At 35.8% G+C, this 25,700-nt stretch overlaps 2 protein-coding genes across 6 annotated transcripts in view; both read right to left on the reverse strand.

Annotated features, from left to right (window-relative positions):
* Positions 1-228: 228 nt before the first annotated feature.
* clk4b (CDC-like kinase 4b) lies at positions 229-6,700 on the reverse strand. 3 transcript variants are annotated; one of them, XM_006631842.3, is made up of 13 exons: positions 6,562-6,700; positions 5,414-5,571; positions 3,801-4,026; positions 2,933-3,023; positions 2,524-2,590; positions 2,208-2,324; positions 1,957-2,123; positions 1,729-1,823; positions 1,520-1,649; positions 1,214-1,296; positions 1,026-1,105; positions 725-815; positions 229-609 (listed from the first exon to the last, which is right to left on the reverse strand). In XM_006631842.3, exons 2-13 carry the CDS (start codon positions 5,569-5,571, stop codon positions 460-462), a joined length of 1,455 nt encoding a protein of 484 aa, XP_006631905.1. In that variant the 5' UTR covers positions 6,562-6,700; the 3' UTR covers positions 229-459. The 3 variants fall into 3 exon arrangements, with proteins under 3 accessions (XP_006631905.1, XP_015205091.1, XP_015205092.1); XM_015349605.2 differs by having other exon boundaries at positions 1,205-1,296; XM_015349606.2 differs by having other exon boundaries at positions 1,205-1,296; positions 5,414-5,610.
* A 2,065-nt stretch (positions 6,701-8,765) lies between these two features.
* The window catches only part of LOC102690939 (ras-GEF domain-containing family member 1C), a 49,561-nt gene continuing 32,626 nt past the window's right edge, over positions 8,766-25,700 (reverse strand). For all 3 annotated transcript variants that reach the window (XM_015349613.2, XM_015349612.2, XM_006631768.3), the window contains 8 exons: positions 21,885-21,980; positions 20,839-20,941; positions 19,363-19,442; positions 18,930-19,025; positions 17,638-17,733; positions 14,413-14,536; positions 14,154-14,226; positions 8,766-13,779 (listed from right to left, as the gene is read on the reverse strand). In XM_015349613.2, the coding sequence (XP_015205099.2) occupies positions 13,755-13,779; positions 14,154-14,226; positions 14,413-14,536; positions 17,638-17,733; positions 18,930-19,025; positions 19,363-19,442; positions 20,839-20,941; positions 21,885-21,980 (693 nt within the window). In that variant the 3' untranslated portion in view covers positions 8,766-13,754. The remainder of the gene's footprint in view (positions 13,780-14,153; positions 14,227-14,412; positions 14,537-17,637; positions 17,734-18,929; positions 19,026-19,362; positions 19,443-20,838; positions 20,942-21,884; positions 21,981-25,700) is intronic.

Below are 25,700 nucleotides of genomic sequence, written 5' to 3' on the forward strand. Positions count from 1 at the left end.
GGACTGAACTATGTTTAATGGAAATATGTTGTGGGTGGGTAAGTTTTAAAAAGACTCAACTGCCTGTCCAACTTTACCAAAGTGTATGGCAAGAAGAATGCCATCGTGCACCGCAGAACAGAATGTCACTGGAAAATTTATTCATAATAAAGTTCCAACTGGAAATCAAATTTCAAAAACATCCTATGCTGAAAACTTAACTCATTTCAAAATAAAAACAAATGAAGATTAGGCAGCTCATTTGCATTTATTGTGAAATTCATACTTCAAAAAGGTACAAACCTACTTTAGATGTAAAACAAGGGAAAAATTAAAAAGCTTAACCAATTACAGCATTAAATATTTATACACAGTAAGTTAACAATAACAACATAACAGTGATCACTGTGTGGCAGACTGATGCAGTCCACTGAAGTCTCTCCTGGAGAATGTATAATGTTGGATATTTCAGTACAGACTTTACTTCCTCTTTCCCTTCCTTATGGGGTCAAAAAAGGGATGTTTCAGTGCTTGGTCCAGGGAAATTCTTTTTGAAAAATCATATTCCAGCATTTTACCAATCAGATCAAAAAGCTGTTCATGCTCTAAACTTTTAGAAGCCATGTATTGCTGAAAGAAAGGAAGGGAAAAATTTAATTATACACCATCTTCAACATACCAACTATAGAACTCCAGACACCACGCATCACCATGCAAACCAAAACCTACAAAAAGAAGTTCTTACCTTAAGAGGCCTGCAATGCTTCCTAACATATCTGCCTGCAGAACTGTGCTCATCCCAATCAAGTCTGTCATGATGTACATATCTTCGCTTCCTTTAAAAAAAAAGGAAAAATGCATCAGTATTTAATTCAGAAAAACTACCCGAATAAGTTAATTTCCCCCTTCCACGTGACAGAACAGATGCTGCAGCATGTCTTAACTTAAGAGAACAAAAGTGTTCTAACAAACCTTTCTTTCCGAGTTGGACAAAGCTCTCCAAAACACTAACTGTGGAATGTTAGATCCCAATTCAAAGACCTCACCTAGTTTTCTGCAACATGTGCGTTGGTATTGGTCCCAGTACTCTCTCCATCATAGCAAGGTGTTCCTTGCTGTCATGTGTCTGTAACAGAACACAAGTATAAATACTTCCTTTAAGAACAGCTATCACTGCTACAAGATAAATGTATCTAAATTCAAGAACTGTTGTACTTTAACTTACATAACTCACCTGAAACAGAGTTAATCCAAGATAATATTCAATTAAAATGCAACCAAGACTCCAGACATCACAAGCCTGATTCCATCCCAGTTCTAGAAAAAACAAAACAGGACTCTTACTTTACAGCTATTTTAAATACTTTAAAGACCTCATACCAATAATTATCAGGTGAAGGCTTTAAATCTTACAATAAATTACTATAATAAAGCATTCAAATGAAATAAATGTAATAAGGCTGTATTTGGGGGAAAAAAGTTTTGAAATGATAGGACCCCAAAGGTACAGTTAACTATTTTGTAATGATCTGTCACTTACCAAGAATGACCTCAGGGGCTCTGTAGTGCCTGGTTGACACCACTGACGTGTGGTGCTCATGGTCATACGTTGCATTACCAAAATCCACAACTTTCACATCAGGATTCTTCAGGGTTCTTTCATCACGTTTCTGAAACAATAATAAATGAAATAAGAACACTACCCCATCTTCTTTGAAACAACACTAGGCTACCAAAACAGAGACTTACCATTCTGGGATTGTACTCCATGTAATAATCAGAATTCACAAAAAGAATATTCTCTGGCTTCAGGTCAGTGTGAGTGAGCTTGCTCCGATGTATAACTAAAAAAGAAAGGCAACACCCAACTTTATATATTATACAAGAAACACCCCTGGCCCCCAACTGTGAATAGGTTTTCAAAATAAAAATGTGAACAACTTGGATAAATTATTCACTGTAGTGTAAAATACTCACAGCGGACAGCTCTGAAAATCTGGTATGTCATCTCTCTGATCTGGTCCATTGGAAATGGCATAAAGCCATTTTCCTTCAAGAAGTCATAGGTGCTCAGTCCCAGCAATTCAAACACTATACAAATATGGCCATGGTGATCAAACCAATCCAGCATTCTTACACAAGCACTGTAACAAAAAAAAAACCATCATGAATTCATGGAAGTACAAAAAAGGACGCAAGATGACAGATATTTAACAGTGGAAACTTACTATTTTCTGTCACAGTCAAGAGAATTTATCTGCTCCAACACTTCAACTTCAGATACTGCTGCTTCCCGATATCGATCAAAATTTTTTATAATCTTCAGTGCTACACGAGCACCCCCTCTGCAACAAGAATACGCACAAAACAGTCAACAAAAAATAAAAATGAGGGACCATTGGGAAACCAGCAAATATCAGGCTTGTATAGAACACTTAGGTCTCCAAAAAACAGTTTAAAAACCTAACATGGAATATTAAATTATGCCATATTAAAGTATACAGTCTACAACAATCACATCAATGCAACAGTGAAATTACTTACTTCTCATGATCAATGCATTCAACGACTTTTCCAAAGGCTCCTTCTCCTAAAGTGCACACAATTTCATCTAAAGGGATAAAACATAATAGTTAGTGTCATCTAGCAAAACTATTTGTAATCACATCATCAAAAGGACTATTAAAAGTATGTTATACTAGCATTCTTTTCAGTTTGCTAATGACTATTTTTGCTTAAGTATTTAGCATTACATGATTGTTGAAGCCTTAACAAAAAGTGTTTCTGCAGTAGACAAACAATTAGGTTAGCTATAATATTGTTAATACTAGAAAAGCATTTATTCAAAGAACGTAAATAAACATTTTTAAACAAATCCCTATCAAACCCCCCACTTTATCCTACGCTAACATTTTTCCGAAAAGTAAAAAATTGGTACAAAAATATTCTATACATCTTGCTCTTAGCACGTCTCCACTGTGATAGATCAGGTGACCCTCCTCATCATCCTCAAAACTCCTGGATCTTTTCCTGCGATGACTCCTCTGGATAGGTCAACCAGGCCGCAACATCATAAACCAGAGTGAATTCAGGGCAGAACGCGCCATTCATTCATTCAGCGGGGAGATATTCAGGCATTCAGATAACGCGCCAGGCCACGGGAGGTTGGCAGGAGCAATTTCAAATTCATCCCCCAGAAATGCACAGGGCCACATAGTTTGTGTTACAGAAGAAAGACATGGCAACAAATTTTCAGATAATTCTCAAAATGGCATGGTAACACAAGCATCAAAACAATTTCATTTTACACAGTTATGCGTTTTATGCATTTTAAACAGTTATGCTTCTTCTGAGATGGAGATCTTCATTGTAAATTCTCTTAAATAAGGATTTTTCATGAGGAGACATTCACAAGTTTACTTTAATAAACAAATGGTCTTCCCTTTTCATTTCTCCATGAGAAGCTAAATCCCAAATGCGTTTTTAAACCTCATTCCCCCTACAATCACTCAATACAGTTGATTATTCTGACATTCTAGGACCAGTGAAGGCTCCTAGTTCATTACATTAATTCAACAGCTAAACATTATAAGTATCTCACAAATAATCACAAAGCCCAGCATAACAGGATATATGCTCTAAAGGTACAATATTAATTCCAATATTCATATTGTACAATATTGCAGACATGCATTCTCTTGGATTCAACTTTTTAAAACACCTAAGATACACAAGATGGAGCCTTTATATGCAGAAGACAAAAATCCATTCATCTAAACCAGAGACTGAACATACAACAGACAAGCTAAAAATGTTCATACCGAATAGGAACGATAGGCAGAGAAGCTCTCTCTTCCCCTTCGCCTATAGGGACGGCTGCTTCTCCTGCTTCTTCCACTGTGGCCTGAGGACTTGCTGTAATGGTGCCAGTCTCTGTCCTTTAAATGCCCATTGTCATAACCTGAAGAGACGTCATTACTGCACCTACGACCTCTCCTGTCCTTACAGTCCAGCTTTTCATTCAAGCTTTTTGACTCCAAGTAATGCCTGTAGGGAAAACAAAGAAGTATTATTTTTTTACATCAGTAACTCATTTAACACAAAATATTTACATTTTAAAAAAGTCAAACAGTATTGTTTTTTCAAGAAACAGGTATTTCATGAGTCAGACTTCATATCACTGAACTGCTCAGTTTGGATTTTTAAGCTCAACTAACCTTGTGCCTAATCAACCTTGAACAATTACATTTACCACTTTCATTCTGACTCATTTCATATCAACCTGCTCTCTGATCTGCCTTTCTGCGATTTTATATAATATACTAACTCAGTATGTTACCAACACTTGTACTAGACAGTCTGAGATGTCTAAACTTGTTTTGCCACAGCTTCATCCTGTTAAAGCCCCTGAAAGGGCAGAAATAGGACATCTATATTAAGCCTGAGCTAAATATTTCCTGGACCCCCATTTCCTCTTCAGCTATACTGCACTTCCTGCTTACATGATATTAATGGGAGACCTCCTGGGAAAAACTAAGGTTGCGGCTGGAAGAAGTGTTAGTTGGGCCAACAGGGGGCGCTCAGCCTGCAGTCCATCTGGGTCCTAATGCCCCAGTATAGTGATGGGGATACTATACTGTAAACAGGCGCCGTCCTTCGGTTGAGACGCAAAACCGAGGCGCCGACTCTCTGTGGTCATTAAAAATCCCAGGGCATTTCTCAAAAAGAGTAGGGATGTAACCCTGGCATCCTGGCCAAATTTCCCATTGGCCCTTACCAATCATGGCCTCCTAATAATCCCCCTCTATGAACTGGCTACATTACTCTGCTCTCCTCCCCACTGATAGCTGATGTGTGGTGAGCGTTCTGGCGCACTATGGCTGCCGTCACATCATCCAGGTGGATGCTGCACATTGGTGACTGTGGAGGGGAGTCCCCATTACCTGTAAAGCGCTTTGAGTGGAGTGTCCAGAAAAGTGCTATATAAGTGTAAGGAATTATTATTATTACTCCAACTCCGTTAAAATAAATGGGGAAAAAAGCAAAAACATTTTGAAAAATTAACTGTTCTTATTTGTAATTGCCTCTGACAGTGTACTGCTTTTGTTCACATCTATTTTGGGGGGTAATGCATAAAAAGCATTGCAGCCTCCTGAAACCAAGCTTGAACAGACCTATTTACAAATGACCTATGCTTTTTACCTAGCTCACTAATTCTCATTCTTATCAATCCCATCTGCTGAAGTTTTCCACTCGCGCCGTCTGAGCCGATCACATCTAAAACAATTATCACATTCACTTTCCTCGCCAGTCGGTAATTAAGAAGGAAGCGATTGTTTATGCCAATCGCAATACTTGAATACATGGGTGCAGTATGCACTGTTAACAATCCAGTCAGACGAGAACAGTCAGCCATTACATGACGCCTACTCACCCTTCTGAGGTTTTATGATGGCGGTTGTGCCTGCTCGGTCTGTTCTCCCTCTCGCTGCTGTGCGATCGCTTCCTCCGCTTACAGCTGCTGTACTTCTCCTCCCAGCTATCGTCTCTGATCCAGCACCCCGGAGAATGCACTCGCTTGGAGTTACGCATCTGCAAACCAAGAAACGGTCTCCGTCCAAATTCAACAATCTGAGAAATTAAAGATTTTGTAACACGGCATTACAAAATCTCCCCGTAGCCATAGCTGTTTACCCAACAGGCTTCCATTCCGAGTCGCTATTCTCGCTGCACAACTACTCGGAAAACCGGCAGAACCGTCTCAAAAATTCACGTCGTTTACTGTCAACAGCCAACCCCGAAGGCAACCTAAACCATGTCTCCTCGCTTCCAACAAAGAAAATACTCGCTTAAAAAAAACAGCTGAAGGTTATGCAAAGGTGTCTTTTCATAAGTGCGCGCTGTATGCCCTTGTCGCGTCAACAACATGCAATCTTCAATTTTCAACTATAGAATTGAACCTTAGTTTACAATAAACTACCTTCGATGTAAAGTTTAAATTAACATTTCCGTATAACATCCATGATACAGACTTCGTACCTTTACGTGTCAATACAACACGAAGCGCATAATAATTCCGTTAGTCTGCGTCATCATGACTTGTAACATTAGAGAAATAAAACCACGAAGAGACATGCACGCAAAAATACAGTGACCCAGTACGCAACTACACTATAAACGATGTATCGACAACTCAAATCAATTGTGCAGGGCCCCGATAAGCACATATACATCGACGAGATGTGTGCAGCTCTTTCATTTATACGATTGCTGTTCTTATCCTGGGCTTCGCTCAAGTATCCTCCATCTTGGCTTTGTTGTTACGGAAAACCAACAGAGGTAGCGATGCACGGTAATTTTATTTGGTTATTGTACGGTTTTCAATTAAATAAATGCAGATATCTTAAGTTCAACTAACCCAAAATACAATTCTGCACTTTAAAAACATCGTGGAAAAAATCTATTATCAAGTCCAAATTATAAACAATTCGCCATTAAACCCCCCCGGCCTATATTTGTATCCGTGAAAGGAAAAAAAATATACACTAAGTCATCCACTAAAAACCTCTACAATATGCTTACCTCTGGTAAAAACTAAAATAATACGTGATCTCCCTGAAAAGTAGTAACGCTGAATATTTTCAAGACCTCGACGGAACCATTAACCTGATTCAAACACTCTCAACCCTTCAAACACCAGCCTCAAAATGGTGACCACCGAGAACTTTCCTCGGAAAAAATACCAAGATTATTTAATTACGTCACGTATTCAGACGTCACAATCCCTTATTCTGCTTTCACAGCATAGGTCTATGGGACATGCAGTTTCTTACATTGACCTTCCGTAGAAATTTTTCACTCTTTTTTTCTCGTATCGAATATTCAGACGAGTAAAGAACAGTTTGGGTCTTACAAATACAGCCAATACAGCACAGTGTAACGAAATTTTAGAATAATACACAACAGTAAATACAGTCAGTGAGAAGTGCAGTAAAAAGTTTTAAAAATGCTAGTGTTATAACGACAAAATGTGTAGTTTATAGGCCGTTCATTTTTAAATACGAGGTGCCATCATTAGGGGATTCATTTAGGTCACTATGTGATCACGTGATGTGGGCATTAAGTACTACTGCAACTGCCAAGTTTCAGTTCTTAAGCTGTTAAACCAAAATTCCAAGTGAATCAGTGTAGTATTCCAGTTCTGAAACAATAATCATTTTAATGTTGCCAAAAAAAAGCAGCCAAGGGGCCATTGTGATTTATGCTTTAACCACGGAAGCCATTTTGCCATATAGTAACTGAGTTGTAGTAACTGGCCAAACAGGCCTTGAACAGGAACAGGTTGCTTAAACAGCCTTCATGCATTGCTGTGAACAACAGAAATGATCACAGAAATTCCTGAGGTGTAGTGGTTTCCAATACCAGTGGCAGTTTGAGGTGTGAGAACAAAATGGTGGCCAAAAGACACTATTTTATATAGGAACAATTGGATATCAGATGCTAATGGTATGCACAGGGAAAAGATAATCAATATGTTTTGACTTAATTTGTTGAATATGGTTTATAAACATTAGAGTTTAAATAGGGATAAACCAACAGGAGCTAGTGTCCTCCTGTTGAAGCTTTGGACATTTTGGACATCAATAATAAAGCCATTCTGAGTCATTCTGAACCTGACACATTCTCAGGTACTTTTTTCACATACTGTATGTTAATCCTGGTGATACTACTATTAAACAATGACCAGGTCTTATAATATCCAAGGTTAACTGGCCAAACTTAAACCTCACATCTTTGAGCAGGAGTAGTTAGGGTGATAGGCCACTATTCCATTGCCATTGCAGGGACAGAAGTAGATTTATCATTTTTTAATGTGCAGATTTTAAAAGCTTTATTAACTGTAGCAAGTGTGAATTTGAATTCAATTGTGATAGTTCCTAACAATAAGATTTTGAAAGTTTGTTAAATATATATTTAAATATATACAGTATATACTGTATGTCAGGCCATCATCTTGGTTGACACAGGACCTTTATTCTCACAATTTTAATGGCTCTTTTGTCAAACTAAACCTATCTGGTGTTAAATTCTCAAGCTGCAAAGGCTCAGAATGCCAGCAGTTTTAAGAGTGTGAAGAAAAAAAAAGACATGATTTCAGTCACTTCTTTGAAGCCTATAATCCTTATGCTAATAAACTAAAGCTACTGCCTGAGAAGCTCACAATCTGCATTCTCTACTTATCTTGTGTGACTTTTGAGATGTGTTGATAAGGATTGATGGCTACAATTGCTATTTTATTAATTTTATGCTTGCCTAATAATATCAAATACAAGGAACGTCTAAAATAAATCTTGAATAATGGGAAACCTAAAATAGGAATGCTCCTGAATCTGAGCATCTATTTGAGTTTTAAACAGTATTTATTAAAGCTGAAAGTAGCTAGAAATATTTTTTAGTAACTGTGGAATACAAGAAGTCATTTCCAGCTGCAGAGAATGTAGTCCCCAAAGCTTCACTCAAATTTAGCCTGTGGAAAGAGTTGGGTTGCAAGGCTAAGAATCACAAGAAGTGAACTTTTTCATGTAACTAATTAATGGTCCAAGTACAATAAAAATGTGCACAGCTTCCAGTGAAAATGCCTTTATATGGAATTCATTCCTGATTAAGAAGAAAAATAAAGTCATCATAGCCATCTCAAGTGAGTATAATCATGTAAAGAATGACATTAACTCACCACACAATACAAGCAAGAGGAAGAGCGCACACAAATAAAATGAAAAATAATACAGGGTTTCAATTTGTATTTTATTTCATAGACAATTTTGAGCACTCACTTTACAAAAAAGTAATTATAAATTAGTGACATCTCAGGCAAACTGTTAAAACACAGTATAAATTACACAGTCAATATACAAATTATAAACACGAAAACATCAGTTGAAGCAGTGTTGAAAGATAACAGCAGAGGCAGGAATTGTCCGGGATGGATTGGGGTCTAAATAAGAAGCAAATGAACTAAAAAAATATACAAAAAAACAATACAGTCACACAAACATCACAGCAGTACCTATTCACAAAGCATCAGGGACCATTTTTTCTTGTGAAATGTTCCCTTAAAATATTTAAAAAACAACAACAATACTATGGACACATTTCTATGTTTTGTTCAAATAGTTTATCTATTTTTATGGACAACAGACTTTTTCAATGTCATAGTGCCACCAGGGCACTTAAATATGAGATGATCTGTACCCTAAACCAAAACCAATGGTCTACCAACTGGAAAATACAGTTTATCAAGCTAATAAAAAATAAATTTCAAAATTGCAGAGCAAGCAACAAAATATGTTCATTCTTTGTGAATAGGGATAACCATGTATTGATTATGCATCTACATGAATTAATTCTTTATTAACATTATGGAGTGGCAGTAGCATGGAGGAGTTGTTAGGACTCTAGACTTGAGGTCTTGGGTTCAGATCCTGTGTGTGATGCTGCTGTACTTTTGATCAAAGTACTTTATTCACATTGGCCCAGTAAGAGCTCTGCTGTATAGATGAGCATTCTGTTGATTATCAGTATAATTAAAATTTGTTTTCAATAGACATATCTGGTTAAATAATGGTTTAGAAAATCAAAGACAGTGAAGCACTAAAATTTCCTATATGGAATTAGGTTTTCTATTACGTACCTATTCTCCTTTATACACCCTATACAGTATATGTGACTCACCATAGAAATCTTAAAATCTCTTTGGATTGTGTAGTTTGTGAGTAATAAACAGAGAACTCAGATTTGATTACAGAATAACCTTAAAGTCTCTAGAGTTTTCATTTTAGAAAGAGTTTTTGATGTTAGGCCTTTCCTGTAAGTTAAAAAACGAGAGAGTCCAATAAAAAATTCAAATAGCAGCTAATCTGTTATCATTCAAAATTCTTAATTTAAGGTCAAAAGGAGGCAAGAGGTTACTTAGCTTGTGACCAGAGTACAGTTTAGGTTCAGTTTAGGACCTGTAGCAGGGCAACTAGAGGTGCCACACATAAGGAAAGCACAGGTACAAACAGCAGGCACCATGTGAGTATCACTGCCAGATGCATGCTGCACACTCACATAATCACACTCACATGCATAATCATACATGCACCATCATACCCAGGCACATTCCAACTTCCTCTGCCCCTCAGCTCAGATCAGATTAGCCTGTGTTTTTTCGATAAAGAAATCATTGTTCCCATAAGCCATGGATATTAAAAACATTTTCAGATTTTCCTCTGTCTTTTTACACCCAATGGTTGGTTGTTAAATGCCTCTACAGTAAGTGAAAGACAACTGGTGCCTGTTATTATAAAACTGGGATGGGAGTCAAACAACACCTAAGAAACAACTAATTTCATGTTTTGTTCCAGAGAGATAAACTGATTAGTATAATACTCAACTTATTATCCTATAAGTATAAAAAATGCTCACATGAATATTGGTGTAAGGGGATAGCTATGTCCACATAGTCATATTTGTGCAGCTTTCATCCTGAAACATTATTCTTTCACTGATACAGATATAGTATGTCATCTTAGATATGTTAGGCAGATTTACAAAAGAAAAAATGTTTATGGCTGTAATTTAGAAAAGAAGTAAAGACCCTGTATTTAGCCCTGTGTTCCACATCACAACTACCACCACTGTCTACCACCTCACACCTTTACACAGATCTCCTAGTAAACACTTGAGAGGAAAGGAAAGATGATTGCTGTAGTCTTCCAATCAAGACAGAAAACAAAACAAGAAAAAACAACACACAAAAAAAGAAAAAGCCAGACACATCTTCTGTAAACATCATAATGAATGCTATCTCTCAAAGTTAACAATCTTGTAATCACTTTTCTACAAATGCCGCATTTTCTGTTGTTTGCATTCCAGGAAAATTGTTGACTTGAACAACTAATGAGGAATTTCATTTATTTCAGTCTGGTAGAGTTGGGTGCCACCTCTGTAAGAAGGATGTTGACAGGATACTCTGACTGTACAAATGCAAAGGTTAACCATTTTTAACTTCATAAGGATGATGTGCAATAATTGTGAGCTGTAGAGCAACACAGTGAAATTGGGAATCTGAGTTTTTGTGTTCTGAAGCAAAGCTTTTTAATTGATTAATGAGACAAGGTTTCTGATCAACATCCTTTTTACATAGATAAAAAGGTTGCATTGTTCTTCTCTCTTTAATACAGCAACATTTTAAAAATGCCCATCTGGGACTCTGCTGTATGCATATCTTCTAATCTACTACATCAGCCAACAACCTCTGACACCCAGTGGTTTTCAAACCATATTCAGGAGTAACACTATATGGTATTGTTAATTCTCCAGCTTGAGTTCTTGGTCACAAACTAATAGATTTCTGTTTTCCATTTGGGGCATATTTGTAAATATGTTTCCACCTTTCCAAATTTCTGATCTCATCTGGAGAGAAAACTCACAGATGTGGGTGTTCCTGCGTGTTGGGAACTACTGGGTTAAACTATTATAGATAACTTTCAAAAGTCAAAAACACAAAAGACCTACAGTAGATATGCACAAAATGGTTTGCAGTATTTATACTGTGCAAGACAAATGTCTGCACAATGTCGTGTCTTCTTTTTTTACCCACATCCCCCACAGCAAGAAATAACTAAAGGCTAGTTAATAATTACAGCTTTAAAAATTAATAACATAATCCTCAATGATTCAATTACAAAAGAAATGTAATAATACTTAAGATGAAGTAAGTATGACAGACAAACACCACTCTTGTGCTGCATTCTTACAATGGCAAATTTAACAAAAACACATTTTTCTTTTTTAAAAATAAACACGTTGTTCCCTTTCCACAAGATTTCAAATACACCAAAATAAAATTAATACAGCTCAGCAATCATCCATACAGTAGCAACAATAAAGTTCAAGTGCAGAGGACATTAGAGGTCACAGCAAACTGTGTCCAAGAATCATTTCAAAACATTTTTTGTTTCCAGCACAAATGAACATATGTTGTATATATATTATGCAAATTCTTTTGAGAAGAAAGTCTTTTACATGCTTTTTAATGATATCACCTTGTTTCCATCAACTAGCTCTTATAAATGTTCTTAAGGAAGGAGAGCCATTCACATTTACCCAAATGTTAAAAACCATTACTAAAACACAGCTACCTGGGAGAGATCTTTCATCTTCAGTGTTACACTAGAAAAGTACAATGCCCATATCTCTCAGCATGCTACAAGAGTGCTAAAATATTTTTAAAAGTACATCTGTGTATTACAGAATTCTCAAAGATAGAGCACACAACTGAATATCAGTCTATTAGAATCTTCCCATGATTGGAAGTGCTCCTGTTTCAGTAACTTCTCTCTTTTTCCCAATGGAGGACCTGACACTAATAGTTTACTCTCCATAAATGGATCTTGTGAAGAGTGAAGAGTATCACATGAGAAGCAGGTGACCCAAAACCACAGCAGAGAGTAGCATGGCTCATCTAACTTTGGGGCCATTTTTTTGGATCAAATGATAGGGATTTGAAATGGAAGATACACTTATCAGATGATAGAAACAATAAAAAAGGAGGAAACTAAAATACAAATTAAAATAATGCAACATGATGTTCTGGATTACACTAAATCAAATCCTGATTATTTTGAAGCTGGCTACATCACCTGCATTTACTTGTTTTCTTGAGGTGAGTTTTTGTTTCTCTGAATTACATGCTTCTATTATTTGTTCCTGCTATAATATTAATGTTTGCCACATGATGTATGTTGGCCTAAACAGTATCTGAAATGATTTGTTAAGGCTGTTTCCCAAGAAATTAATGGGAAAAGAAGGTGGTGCTGTTCAAAGTGACCTCAAAGTTGCTCTCAGGCAAAACATGGTAATACATTTTATAAGATTTTTGTTTCTCAGAACATTAAGTGGGTTCTATAATTGCTACTGGTGAAGGTCAAACCTGCTATTTAGAGATATTCTCTACCTTTTTTGCAAGGCAACATACTCTGTAGTAGTAATTATTGTAGTTTACTAGATCATAGTTTAACATAGAGCAGCCCTAAAATGTTTTCCAAGATTAAGCTTGTAGTACAGCAGTAGTAAATGGTATAGGAATTTTGAGCACACAATGGTTTAATACAGTTCATTATAGATTATTAATTATAAATCCTTATTATTGGAGGGCTTTTTCAGCAGACAAGTGAATTGTTTACAGAATGTCTGGCTACAGTGAGAATGGGGGTGCTTTCACAGTTTAGATTCAAGACTCTGTTTCAGAAGGGCAGTTTGGTGCCCAGGCCCACAGAAAGGGCAAAATAGCACCCCAACTATCAAAGTTAGTCAATAATGTATAGTACATTAACAAGACTCACACCATCATCTAGGGGAGAAAAAAAACTAAAAGCAAATGATTGCTTTTGCAAGGTAAATCAGCACATTTCAAAGATGATGAATATAAACAACAGCAAGAGCAACAACAGCAATGAAAAAGTTCACTATATATACATCTGATAAGTCTGGTCCCAGTTCAAGATTTAGAACAAAGAGCAAAAACATTCTAACACTTTGTAAGGGCATCTCAAATCCTTAGTATTTTCTTGTACTGTACAGCTCTGTACATTTTTCCTTGTTTGGTGGCATGATGAATCCTGTTCATCATACTTATAATACAAGTACCTAAGTACCAGCTAGGTTCCTTCACAGTCTGTTTAGTGCAAAGAACATATACTTTTCTTCAAGAATTTTCTGCAGTGTTGTTCTCATGTCTTGCCCAGGATTGTTGATCTAAAAGAAAGGAAAAGGGTTAGCAGAATGCTCACATCCATGTCAGAGCTAATCAAGCAGTGCAGTACTGACACTTTCTTATGCAAATGCATTGGCATTCTGCACTGATCAGGTGGTAGCTCTTGGTCAACATACAGTATTCTGGGTAGTAGGTATAAAAACAGATATATATAAAAAAAAACAATAGAGGTGGCCATTCAATATATTTACCACACTTGCTTGCTAGTTGTAGATGATTCTGAGGATAATAAGATAAGAAAATGAATGGATAGATGTTCAACTGTGCTCTTGTCAGCTGAGAAATCCTTCAACAGATACAGCCTTATTTTCTCTTTCTGAAACATGATCTAAAACCATTTGATTTGACATCTTACCTGAGAGATTTCCACCTGTCTTTTTCTACTTGGTTTTCTGGGCTTTCACTTTCATAGGATGCCAGGTAAAGGCCTATCAGGCACAAATAGAAAAAATTACAGTGAACACAATATTATTACCACTAGACCAATAATACAAGGCAAGGTCATTTTTAACACAAGTACGGAGCATTTTAACACATTACCAACATCACCGTTACTAACCTATGTTCACTAAGGAACAGCATACAGTATACAGCCTATTTACTGTAAACCTCACCATCCTCGTTGAAAATAGGAGCATTATGCAGGTAGTGGATGATGTTTCTATCCTGTTCAAAAGGACACTCCACCTGCTTCCAGGTCATGAACTCTCCCACCTGCTTAGCCAGTTCCAGGAATTTCTAGAACAGAACAACAAGTAATAGTGCTAAAGTGTGTCATTGTAGGATTATCTGTAAATGTGTACTTGTAAATACAAAAGTTTTTTTTTCCAAAAGCTCTGGCTCTTTATGCAATAACAGTAAACTGAAATCTCATGTTTTTATAAAAAGACAGACAAACTCAAATAATTTTTCTATACGGCTGCAGCTGTATATTTTGAAAGAGAGCCTTCATTTTTTTAGTAATCATTAACTTTTAATGTCTCAGGTTAATGATATTCCATATTCTTGACTATGGCAGATGGGTGCTATCCTCTTTACATTTTTAGTTATGGACGTTACAATAGAGATATTGGCTAAATCTCTTTAGCTACAAGCACTGGACATCTGTTTCAAATAACCTTTAAATTTAATTTATGAAAAAAGAATGTCACAAGATCATGTTAGTCAATATACAGTATCTCTGTTAAATCGTTTGGGCCATAATAATTTGTATATAGATTCTCTTGAGGTGAATTAGTTTATCAATTGCCTAATTGGTACATGATGAGAGGCACATTCTCACGTGGGAGGCTATATGAAGGGTACTCTGGGGACAGGGTGGAGGAGGAGTAGACCCTAACTTGAAATATACAGTATGTATAGTTCAGTGTATTTCTTTTTCCTCTTTCAAAGTTTGTCTATCTGGTGCCTCCTTTGACAAAGCTGTATTCAGAACTAACAACTGAACTGTGGTATTTTTTAAATTCTAAGTATGAAAATATTTGTTCAACTGCTTTTCCCTGTTATTTTATCCAATGTTCTCAGAAGCACTGTTTCTCCCAGGATTATTATAGACTCTTTGTTGCCAGTTCTAGTGCAAATGTAACTTGTTAATAGCAGTTTGGTTAAAGAATTTAAGTCACAAGTCAAGAGTTGTCTATGGGAAATAACTCAGTGTTACACAAAGCTGAAGTAGTTAAAGATTACATAATTAGATCAGTTACATTTAATCTAAATATTACTTTTTGTTTCCTCATTTTAAGTGTTAGTAGTACACTAGACTGAGGAAAGGCATTCTAACAAGTAACAAATTTAAGGGCATTTTTCCATGTTTAAAAGTGAGCAGATGTTAGGTAATTTACCAAGTACTGTATAGTCTTCAACATGTTAAATTACTTAGGAGCAACCTAACAAATATATACTGTATAAGGAAATGGCATTCAAAGGATAGAAATGTGCTATAATTATGAGAATTTAAATCTAACCATCCTACTAATTCTGAAAGATGTTTTGAAGATGTTCTCTTAAAAATACAGGAGCAGTCAGAACACAATGACACTATGCATGTTAAATACAAGAAGTATTATCTGTGGACAAAATAAATGGAAGAAAACAGAAAGCTATTTAATATTTCCAGACGGAGCAAGCACAATTGTTCTTTTAGCAGTCTCTACTTCCCCACTCACTAAAATGTTTTCACAATAAGTTGTTTAGGAATGTTACTCTGATTCTTTTTCATTTCAGTTGTGAAATCTAACAGTACAATAAAAATATGATAAAAATTAAAACCGTTATATAAAGGAAAATTGTATTTAGCCCTGAACCTTCATGGCAAGCATCTGTACTCTATGTTGGGTGTCTTTTATTTCTTTGGAATGATATAAAGGGCAAAATAATCTAGGGAACATTTCAATTATTGTGTAAATGTGAACAAATGAGAGTGGTAGCTGAGTAAATAGGTACTATAAAGACATGCAACATTTTAATGCTTGAACTTTAATTCAGCTTTACTGTGTAACTGAAGAATGGAGTTCTTCCTGTCTAGAAATCTGCAGAACATTTGTGAAACTGAGTTTTTCCTCAAAGCAAAATAGAGCAGTGCAAAAAAGAACAGAGTGATCAATAAGATGTAAATCACATAACAATACAGGTCTATGTTAACAAGTGCCGAGTGTCAGGCAGAAGATAGTTAATCATACAACTGAAAGCACCCTCAGATGCAAAGATGGTAGTATCTGCCCACTCAGCAGATTGCTCCTGTTATTGGCAGCAGCAAATTGCAATAATTTGCGCTCAGAGCCAGTAAGTGCTCTTGGGAAGTTTAGGTTGACTAAAGAACTACATCTTAAATTGAAGGATTGCATTGATAACTACTTTAAATTTTGCAAATAGGAAGGTTTTTTCCCAAATATCATTCTGTAAATGAACCAGTAAATCATCTGTCTATATGGGGACGGGGTCTATATGGAGACACAGGCAATGAATTAAAAAACAAATTTCATCATGTTAAGAGTTATAGGGGCACCAGTAATCATAAACTGATAACATGTTTTTTTGAATGACCACAATCATGTACTGTACTTCTGGTCTGACATTTTGTCACAAAGTTTGGAATTAACTGAAATAGTTTGGTAACACTTTATTTGAATGTTGCTACATAATTGATTAATAATTCCTTCATAACTGGTACAAAAGACATTATAATCACATGCATAATTCTTTACAGGAACATATGTACAGTAATGACATAATGTTATGACCTCTTATGAACGTTACGTCATCGGTGCGTGTTTCTGTAAAGTATTCTGAATGTAATTACAATGTCTTGTGTAGCAGTTCTGAAGGGATTATGAAGTGTTTATGCAGCAACATTCAAATAAAGGATTAACATGTTTTCTCCAACCTCTGTACTTGATTTTCCTGCTGTTGGTTACAATTTTACTCTTGAACATTATTTGTTTTCTGTACAATTCACAGTTATGTTTTTGCACGAACAGCATGGTTCAAGAATCAAGGCAGTACAAGTTAAAGCCAGCCCAAATTAATTGCATAACACTAATAAATTCATGGAAACATGTTCAATGTCATTTGCTCTTAATGGCAGGTAGAAGCAAGATCAAAACAGAAGGCATTATGTTTTAAAAAATACATTTGCTAAAGTAAACTATTCTTATCAGGGAAACAAAATTGAAAAGGTCATGGTTTCACAGCAGCCTAGGTAGGTGATGAAACTGATGTACAGTATATGCCCTTACTTGTCCAAAGTGGCCTTGGAGAATGGGATCTGCTTTTCTCTCTGAAGGGGGCGAAGGAGTCAATGTCAGTGCAATAAAACTTTTGAGTAGTGTTTATGTCCTTACCTCAAAATTAACATGTCCATTAGGTAGACGGTTTGCACATCCTTCATTCAGAAAATAAATGTCTTTAATTAGCAAGCTGAAAAATGGAATAACAATCTGGAATGGAAAATTAGAAAAGCAGTAAATTACTATCGTTGGTTATTGTTTATTTGAAAAATGTTAATACAATGATCATTCACTGTAAAATGTGGATTCTCAATTTTGATACAAGGTCAGAATGATTTTTTCTGCTGTGCATGTTTTTAATAAACAGCACCAGCTACATTTGCTGTTAAAGGGGAGTTTATGACTGTATATCTAAAATTTAAATGTATTCTTTTAATTCAGCAGAAAGAAACTTCTGGCTTAACTGCCTTTGTTAAATAAGAGTTTCCACCTCTCCATTGTATCCTAGCAGACCTAAAGGACTTATTTGTATTCTGTGGGCAGTAGAGGTCAATATAAGAGTGCAATAATACAATAAATACTGCCATTAGTCTTAAGTTGAATCTTCAAAACTGGGGGAATCACCTTGCTTCATTAAAATAGAAGTTATTACTTTGTGAACCAGGAGAGTTGAGATGACACAAAGGAGAAGAAAACTTTACTTCAGAAAGTTTTTCTTGGTGCATGATTACCAAACAGATCGCCTTATCACATTCTTAGTGATGTCCAAAAATGATGTCCATGCACCTTGAACATACTGTCCTAATAATTACCAGATAACAAAAGTGCAGTTTCTGTTCCTTCTTAGAATGAGCAAATCATGCAGAGAACTTAGAGACTGCTTAGCTAATTCAATTAAGGAGGAACTTTAGGTGGGCAAGTTTATGTAAACATAAAGTGGAATTTAGCCAGGATATAGTGGACACCTCTGTTCAAAAACAAACAGTGCCAAGGGATCTTTAACAACCAAATATTTAGAACCTCAATTTAATGTCTCATATAAAGTTTGGCACTTCCTACTTGCTAAATTGCAAAATGGCCTTCCATAATGAGGCGCATTTTTGGGATTTCAAATTTTTAAAATAAAGAGTTACATTTAGTAGTCCACAAACAACTAGACACAAGACCAAGCCTTCCTTAGCATTTCAGATCTGATCACATTGGGCTACAAGAAGGTATTGCTGCTGTACTTAAACTTAAAGAAGTCCAGTTACTACAAGGATGATTTCAAGTGTATACTAGTTTCCAAAGGCTTTCTACATCCAGTGAAAAACAGTGACTTGGAGGTGTCAACAGATAATAAGATTTAACATATTTCACTGAATTTAACACTTGAAAGCCTTTAATATTCTTTGAGCATGCTCTACCTTCTCCCTGTTGCTGTTTGCAGTCTGTGATCTATGCGCTGCTCCTCGCAGAGCAGTCCTGTAATTGTAGAAGTTTCCTGTAGGATCCATTTGATGCTGCATAGTGGAAGAGACAGAATATTCTCTAAGAATAATGTTAGTGTACCCCAATTGCTTAACAAACTAATCAACAGTAAGTAAAGGTTTTAGTTTAAATATCTCAGTCTTAATAGCTCCAGCCTTGAGAGTTAATGACAGAACGTTAAATGTTACAAACCATGAAATTTTAAGATATATGATTCCTTGAAATAGATATTGAGCAGGCAGCTAAAGCTCTGAAGTATAATCAGATATATAACTTTTCATTGAATACTTAAAAAACATGCTCACACAGGCATTTGGCATAATGAAGGAGTTGGAGAAGTATGAAATGAGGAATATGGTCAGAATTTACCTCCAAAATGAAAAATTTTGCAGTTTTAACTTTTCCCCAGGTTTTCTTCAGCCGTGATACTGGACTCATATTCATGCCAGCTAAAAGAACAGGAGAAATAAATATATGTATATACAGAGTGGATATAACCAGGTCAGCTCAAGGATGCAAATGTGCATGTCTTATGATTACAAAATGTGTGCTCATCATCGTAATACACACCACAGATTTAAAACCTCCTAGTATAATAAACTGTTGACTACAGTTGTGAAATCCACCTGTCCTGAAAGTTTTACATTTTCTGAATCATATCAGGACAGAAACAAAGAAAAGTATGATTGTGCCAATAAATGGTCCATTGAAGTTTAAACAAGAATGCAAAAATTCTAATTTTCTTTCTAATGCTACTGTATAATGAAGTTTCACATACATTTCACAGGAAATTGGTCACTTATAGTAGACCCTAAAGAATAGTGAGAAACTACATTTAATATTCCCCTTACAGGGATGCAGTGTTAAAGGTCCCTAATTGTATCTACAACAATTTAAATCAGTGGTTCTCAAACTTTTTGGACCAAGCACCACCCCTGATCAAACCAAAGCATCCAAGTACCACCTATAAGTCATCTTCTCATAGGAACCACAGAAAATCTCAATGACCAACATGAGCGTGTGCGCACACACACATATAATAAAAATAGCACTGAGCACTTGTAGCCATTTTCTGACGCTTCCTAACACTTACAGTGCTGTCTGTGTCAAGTTCAGCAACAGAGCTAGTGTTAGTGGCCAATGTATTATCCTCCTTGTTCCCAACAGGTGTGCGTGATCTATCGGAACTGGCGTCAGTACTCTTGGCGTCTATTCCTTTCAGCCATGACATAATACTTGATTTTTGAAAAGTATTTATTTTCTATCATTTGTTCTGTTGGCAAATGTGGCGCTAAGCTCTGTCTCTGAAAGCTCAAGAGGAGTATGAACACTCAAGTTTTAGCCTGCGCTGTATCGACTTAGATATTTGAACATAAACTAATCTTATTAAAATTGAAAATATGAAAACCCATCTCAAGCTTTCTGAAACCGATTAAGTAAATTACAGATGAAAAAATTACATAATTTTAATTATTCAATTTTTAATATCCAGTTTTTCAGTGTACAAAACTCGTTTCCAGGGTCATCTTGTGTACCACAGTTTGAGAACCACTGTTTAAATTATTTACTTGTTAAAATCAAAGCTTCAATGGGGCCAAATCCTCTGTCACCGCAATATCTCCTTTGAGCTTCTGAACGAGATAAGCTTTTCATACCTGTGGTCACAACTTTAGACATGCAGAGTGTCAACTTCACCTACTCTTCTAACAAAGGAAATATCCAGAGAAAGTACAAAGCAAAGGGGGTTTACGCTGACTTGCACAAAAAATCCTGTCCAATTTGCCACATTTTCCATTACTGATGTTAAGCTTTAATTTTCACCATTCAGTGCAGTATGGAACTTACAGATGATGGCCATAAGTGAGTTGAAGTTGCCAATGTTAAAACACTCGCGAGCCACGTCGATGAAGAACTCAATTACTTGTGCTCTCTGCTTCTTCTTTGCTGGCTGCAAGAAACAATCAGACGTTGTTACATTGAACCACACTGTCAGTTGCGTCAGCATGCATAGGCTGCAAAGTAACAAGTAACAGGTTTATTCCATGCTGAAAAGAGAAGAAAGAAAACACAATGTTTCGGCCGTGAAGCCTTCTTCAGGTGTGTTTTACCTGAAGAAGGCTCCACGGCCAAAACATTGCGTCTGCTTTCCACACTGTCAGTTGACACTTCAGCCATCCTTTCTTTAACCACATAAGTCAAATGAGAACAAATACTCATATACAGTCACTAATTCTCAAAAGTGAGAATGCACAACTTAGTCATTTTTTAATCAGATGCACTATTGTTAGTGTAGTCTGCTGTAAAAACCTCCAGTGGTACTTCAATATAGTTGAGTTTGGAGAAAAAGAATCCTTTTCATTGAAAAGAAAACTTACAAATTACCTGATTAAGTATATGTGAAGTAATTCACTAGGGGGCGCTAAAACATTATATTGAAGCATAGAACTAAAGTACATACAATAAGTGAAGTGCATGGATCCTGAAGAATAATCAACCATTAAAACCTGTTAATCATAAAGAAATAACTAATCAAGATAACAATTAGGCTAAACCACATGCTGTGTCTTATGTGTATGTTGCCTCCAAAAAAAACAAGAAACATTTTTTATGTAACTCAAAAAGAAAAGATGCATTTTGAAATAGTTTATATTTTTAATAGTTTAGGAAGAAATCACAAAAGTTTTGTATGTTGTTTCTTCCCACTTATTTATGTTTTAAAAAGTCATAATGTACAGAAAGTTGTTTGTGCAGTAGTTACTATCCTTGATATAAGAGAAACAGTAATGCTACTGCTGTGTCACACGTTGCAAACAAAGGTCTACAGCCACCACTAGCCTCTCTGGATAGACAGCAAATAAAGTAGACTGTAGTGAAAAAACATTTGTACACACCATGCAGATATCTGTGGCTACAAGATAACAGAGCCTGTTGAACCACTTCACATAGGCTTCTAGGTTGCTGGTTTTCTTTTGTTCACTAAAACATGGCTGTAAACAAGAAACAAGATATAAACAAAAAGACTTGATAAACTTTTGAAAGAAATATGCCTAGAGAACAGTTATTTTAAAATATACAAATATTCAAATTCTTAACTGTTTAAGACAATGAGGTTAAAGCATTTCTGATCAAATATGTTTAAGTAAAATATGTTTGTATAGAGAAAAAAAGCCTGTTAGAAGGTCTGGTGCCTTTTGAGTTGTTTACTTATTTCAAATTCAGCAGTGCTTTGGCCTTTCTTTTATTAAGAGAATTAACTGCTTACATAAATGTTCTTTGCTTTCTGTTTGTTCCCAGAACCTAAGGGGTTTTGAAAATTCAAGCAGATACTGTGCTCTCCTGAGACTACTGAATACTAAAGCACATTCTAAAAAGAGGGCTTTTAAAAGTTTCAATTCAAGTGTATTTGTTATTTTAGCTTGAAAAAAGCAAATATTAGAAAACTGTGTACTGTATTTACTCTTAAGATATCCCTTGAGTATTTTTTAACTACTTCTTTACTATTTGTTATTATTAGACACAAGGTATTATCTGACCTCTATTATTGCAGCAAATACTGCATATATTGAGTATACCTGTAGGCTTGTCTGTCTATATGTTTTCAACAATCAAATATCATAAAAGAGCCTGTAATAATTTATATGTTTAGAAGATTTTGTTTAATGTTTTTCTTGGCCAAATTTAGAAAAACATTAAAAGGTATTTCTGTTGAGACCAGATTTTATTTACCAAAATAACCATTGAACATTTTCAAGCTTTAGATATGTTTTTAAAGACTGTCATAGGATATTCAGAAAGGGTAATAAGATCACTTTATTGGCCATATACAATTTCTTGTATTAGGAATTTTTTTCGCACCCCCCAACTTGCTCTCCATGAGACACAAGGACAGGGAGATAAACTTGGGGTCAGAGCACAGGGTCAGCCATTTATACAGTGCGCTGGAGCAGTTGGGGTTAAGGGCCTTGCTTAGGGGCCCAACGGAGTAGCATTCCTCTGCCGGCCGTGGGATACGAACCAGCAACCTTCCAGCCACAGGCGCAGATCCTTAGCCACAGAGCCAACACCCCACCCCATGGTAATGTTTTATTTACATCATTCTCTACCTGCATACCGAAACCATATAATTATATCACTCACAGTGAGCAGCTTTTGTTTCACTGTTTTTTTTAAATATTGCAACAGGTCTCCTGCTATCATGATCTCATTGTTAATAAGCTCATGTCTTATCTGACTAATTCCTTTCTCCTGTCCATCACTAACTCACTGTGGTGCCTACAGATGCTTCCTTAGCAGGCACTCTTCTGGAATTCTTCACAACTTTCTCCAAACAAGTTGAACATGGATGACTAACAAAATTTGTTTTCCCACAGATACTGAAGATAATCCAGCAGATTTGGGTCTTAAAAAGTTAATACATACCTATCAGAGTGTTTTGAATATGGTACAGTATATTTCATTATTTTGTAGTTAATGAAAACAACAGTTTCTACAGATCTAGCTATTCAAAATGTGCAAGGTACGCTGTCTTAAAATGCGGTGGGTGTGGCGCAATATACGGGATTATACCGCATAATTGAAATATGATAACGGTACCCGGAAGCAACTTGTAAAACCGCCAGTTGGAGCTAATAAAGCTTAACGTCTCATGTACAGCCTTTGAGCTGTCGCCAGAAAACGCCTGGTTTTGAATCCCAGTCACTGCTGAGTGACAATCTTTTTCCAATTAAGAATTTAAGTTGTATACTCTTTAGACCTTTAATAATTTTAAACTGTGTATTACAGCATGTTAATCATTAAACATTAAAATGTCAGTATATTTTATAAAAGCAAGATTGCTCAGTTGGACAAAACTACACCACCTTCCACCTTCATCATAAATAATTTAATCATAAATATTTTATGCATCAAAGTCTTTAACTTGTTAACTTACAGTGGGATCTGGTTTTAACGTGCTTGTTCTAACATTATTAAACTTCTGTACTTCATAAAAAGTTATAACATTTTATCCTTTTCTAAGAATGCGTAGTAAGAACACCACTTTCTGTTGTTGTAAAAAGATAAATGTTGTAGTTATTGATCATCACTTGATAGTTATATGAATATGGAATCATATTCATATAACATATTCATGTAACTAAGCAACTAAAATATTACTGGTGGACATTTCGGACACATTTTGACATCTGTTTCTTTAAAAAAAAACGTTTATTGTCCTTGTAGTGGTAATGGACAAAGCACTGCACCCAATGGTTCAAAGCGCGATCAGAGTATCACTTTCGGTTTGTTTCTTATATAGTGAATACTGGCGTGAATTTGTGTATCTGGATAAATTAAGTGACTGTATTGTGATTAAGGATTTCTTCGCAAAATTCTTTTAAGTTAAACAAAGTTACAATTGGCACTCTGAGATTCTGACTGATTTAATGCCCCTCATTTAGCTGAAACAGATAAAGAAATCATGAAGTAGTTATATGTATTGGAAGGTGCTCTGTTTTATTAACAGACACTCAAACCTGTGTTGTACAGTGATATAGATGTGGGTAATGTCATACCCTTTATAAATGTGCTTATCGCACAAATCCTGCTAAACTAGAAGCATTGCAGAAGGTGATAAACTGTACATTATTTACTGGAGCGCAGTTGAGTTCAAAGAAGGAAGTTCCCCCTGTTTATTGGTACCAAACATTGATGAGACATCACGGTTCTGTACAGATTACAGAAACATGAATGCTGAAACTCCACCAGACATCGTATGTACTGATTAACCATAGTCAAGGACCGATGCGCTGTTCCCTTTTGTAACAGGGTTACTCCCTGGAAATTAACCACAAGAGGAGTATTATTAGACCATGTTGTGTGGCTCTGGTGGAATTTCTCTGTAAACTGAAAAGTTACAGAGGAGACACGTTGTGTATTGCCTCTTTTTACACTTGTAAGAACATTCCAAGGTTAATGCGACACAGAATATATTATTAATAACCTCTTTATTCTGAAGCTGTTAACTCTACTTCACACCTGCATGTCAAGATCCCAGTTTCAAAATAAAAAAAAACATCAAATGTTTTATTGGATGAGAACGTCATGATTGTTTCGCAAGGATGTGAAATGTGACAATTTGTTACAGTTACCATCAGGAGAAAAAAAAAAGGTTATTTTTTTATTTATTTGTGGCTTGACAGCTGACACTCCTCCATACACTTAAGTAAAAAATGTACAAAAACGCCAATGTAAAAGTCATTTTTACAATTTGTTGAAAATAAAAAGGGTTGTAAAGTTCTCTAAAGCTTTCTCACTCAAGAACGAGAATTCACGTAGGAAGCTGTGTAAGCATGCGTAGGCAGCAAAATATCAGCTAAAGAGGGAAGAAAATGCTTTCAGAGAAAACAATGTTTCAGGTGTGAAGAATACAAAGCCCAAATTGAAGTCTTTCCCCACACACCCTTAGTTTATGCAAACACTTGACTTTCTTATTTGGATGTTAATAAAATTTTTAACTAAGTGTGACATTTAGAAAAAAACAATTTATAATGGTATTTGTATAGATGAAACTTTTCTATATTTTTTTTAAATAGAAGCTGTAGAACGGTCTTTACAGTTAGTGGACGGTGCGCTATTTTGTCAGCAACCTGCTAATCTGCTTAACACCTGTAGAAAACATTATTTTATTTCCATATGGAATGCGTGTTGTGTTTACAAAATTAAAGTGT

The sequence above is a fragment of the Lepisosteus oculatus genome, chromosome 11 (genome assembly GCF_040954835.1).
Source record: "Lepisosteus oculatus isolate fLepOcu1 chromosome 11, fLepOcu1.hap2, whole genome shotgun sequence".
Taxonomy (NCBI): domain Eukaryota; kingdom Metazoa; phylum Chordata; class Actinopteri; order Semionotiformes; family Lepisosteidae; genus Lepisosteus; species Lepisosteus oculatus.